This window comes from Acanthisitta chloris, unplaced genomic scaffold, assembly GCF_000695815.1.
Source record: "Acanthisitta chloris isolate BGI_N310 unplaced genomic scaffold, ASM69581v1 scaffold20401, whole genome shotgun sequence".
In the NCBI taxonomy this organism is placed as follows: Eukaryota; Metazoa; Chordata; class Aves; order Passeriformes; family Acanthisittidae; genus Acanthisitta; species Acanthisitta chloris.
In genome coordinates this window covers 1-1,069 of record NW_008655671.1, presented here as the reverse complement: position 1 = coordinate 1,069, position 1,069 = coordinate 1, and the positions used below count along the sequence as shown (strand labels likewise).

Here is a 1,069-nt window from a genome sequence, read left to right as displayed (position 1 = left end):
GGGGGGGGGGGGGGGAATAACAAAACGAGTCACAAACAGTTTGAGCAAGTCTTTATTGTTCTACTCCAAGAACTAGAAATAAACTGATTCCCCAGTTCTTTTTGCTAAAATGTTGGGCTTTGATGGGCTCCAGCCCTCAAATAAATGCATGCTTTGAAAAAGGAAAAATAAAGAGTTATTTTTGTGATTTGTGCCTCGCAGCCCAAATTGAATGACCCTGAGAGAAGTCTGTGCAGACAAACCACTGAAAGATTTACGTGCAGCTTGTTAGATGCTTCCCTCCCCCCTTCATGTTATTGCTCTGCAAGTTGCGGAATGGTTTTTTTTTAGCAAGTGCTAATCTTGACTAAAATTTGTCTTCAAGATTGCTACAATATTGCTTGTTATTACAAATAGCCAAAACTTCTTTGAAAATATAAATGTGTAAAACAATCAGTGCATTTACAGGACACAATCCAGAAAGTCACATGCAGTGTAAAGAACTGCTTCACACATTAGCCCTTGGCCACAAGGATCTTGGCAGTACTACCACGACTTTAATGACTATAGGGTGAAAAAAATAATTAAAAACCGAAAAGCTCAGTTACATCTAACTTTACCATAGGACTGGGATACATATGTCATCATCGCACAAGGAATAGTAGCTTTTAGCTAGAAACCGTCATCATGTAACACTTGGAAGGGCTGGATCTGCCAATTCTCCACTCCTTGCAGCCGGTCCTGCTCTCCAGCTGTTTGGCCGCCTTCGCCCCGGGCTGGGCGCTCTCGCACAGCGCGCAGATAGACCCATCCTCACCTATGCGATAGGACACCTCGAAGGGGTCGACCCACAGAGTTAATTCGCTGGGTAAGAGCTGGAAGAGCCTCTCGTGGCTCAGTCCGATCATCCCCGCCGCCGTTCCTATCAAGGGGTCCATCTTATGGTTGATCGTGATGCAGCGGTACCCGGAGCCCCGGGAGGGCACCACGGGGAACCAGTGGTGCCTGTAGTGCTCTGCGGGAGGGAGCAAAGAGCAGCTTTACCGCGGGGCCGCGGGGCGAGGCGGGCGGAGGGGATGGGCAGAGCCGC

The 1,069-nt window shown here is 48.3% G+C and overlaps 1 protein-coding gene across 1 annotated transcript; it reads right to left on the bottom strand.

Moving 5' to 3' along the window:
- Positions 1 to 39: 39 nt before the first annotated feature.
- LOC103811070 (protein BTG1-like) lies at positions 40 to 994 on the bottom strand (the record flags this gene model as incomplete). Its single annotated transcript, XM_009084017.1, has 1 exon — positions 40 to 994. A coding segment is annotated over one exon (347 nt), but the record flags the coding sequence as incomplete, so codon positions are not given.
- Between the last annotated feature and the right edge of the window lie 75 nt (positions 995 to 1,069).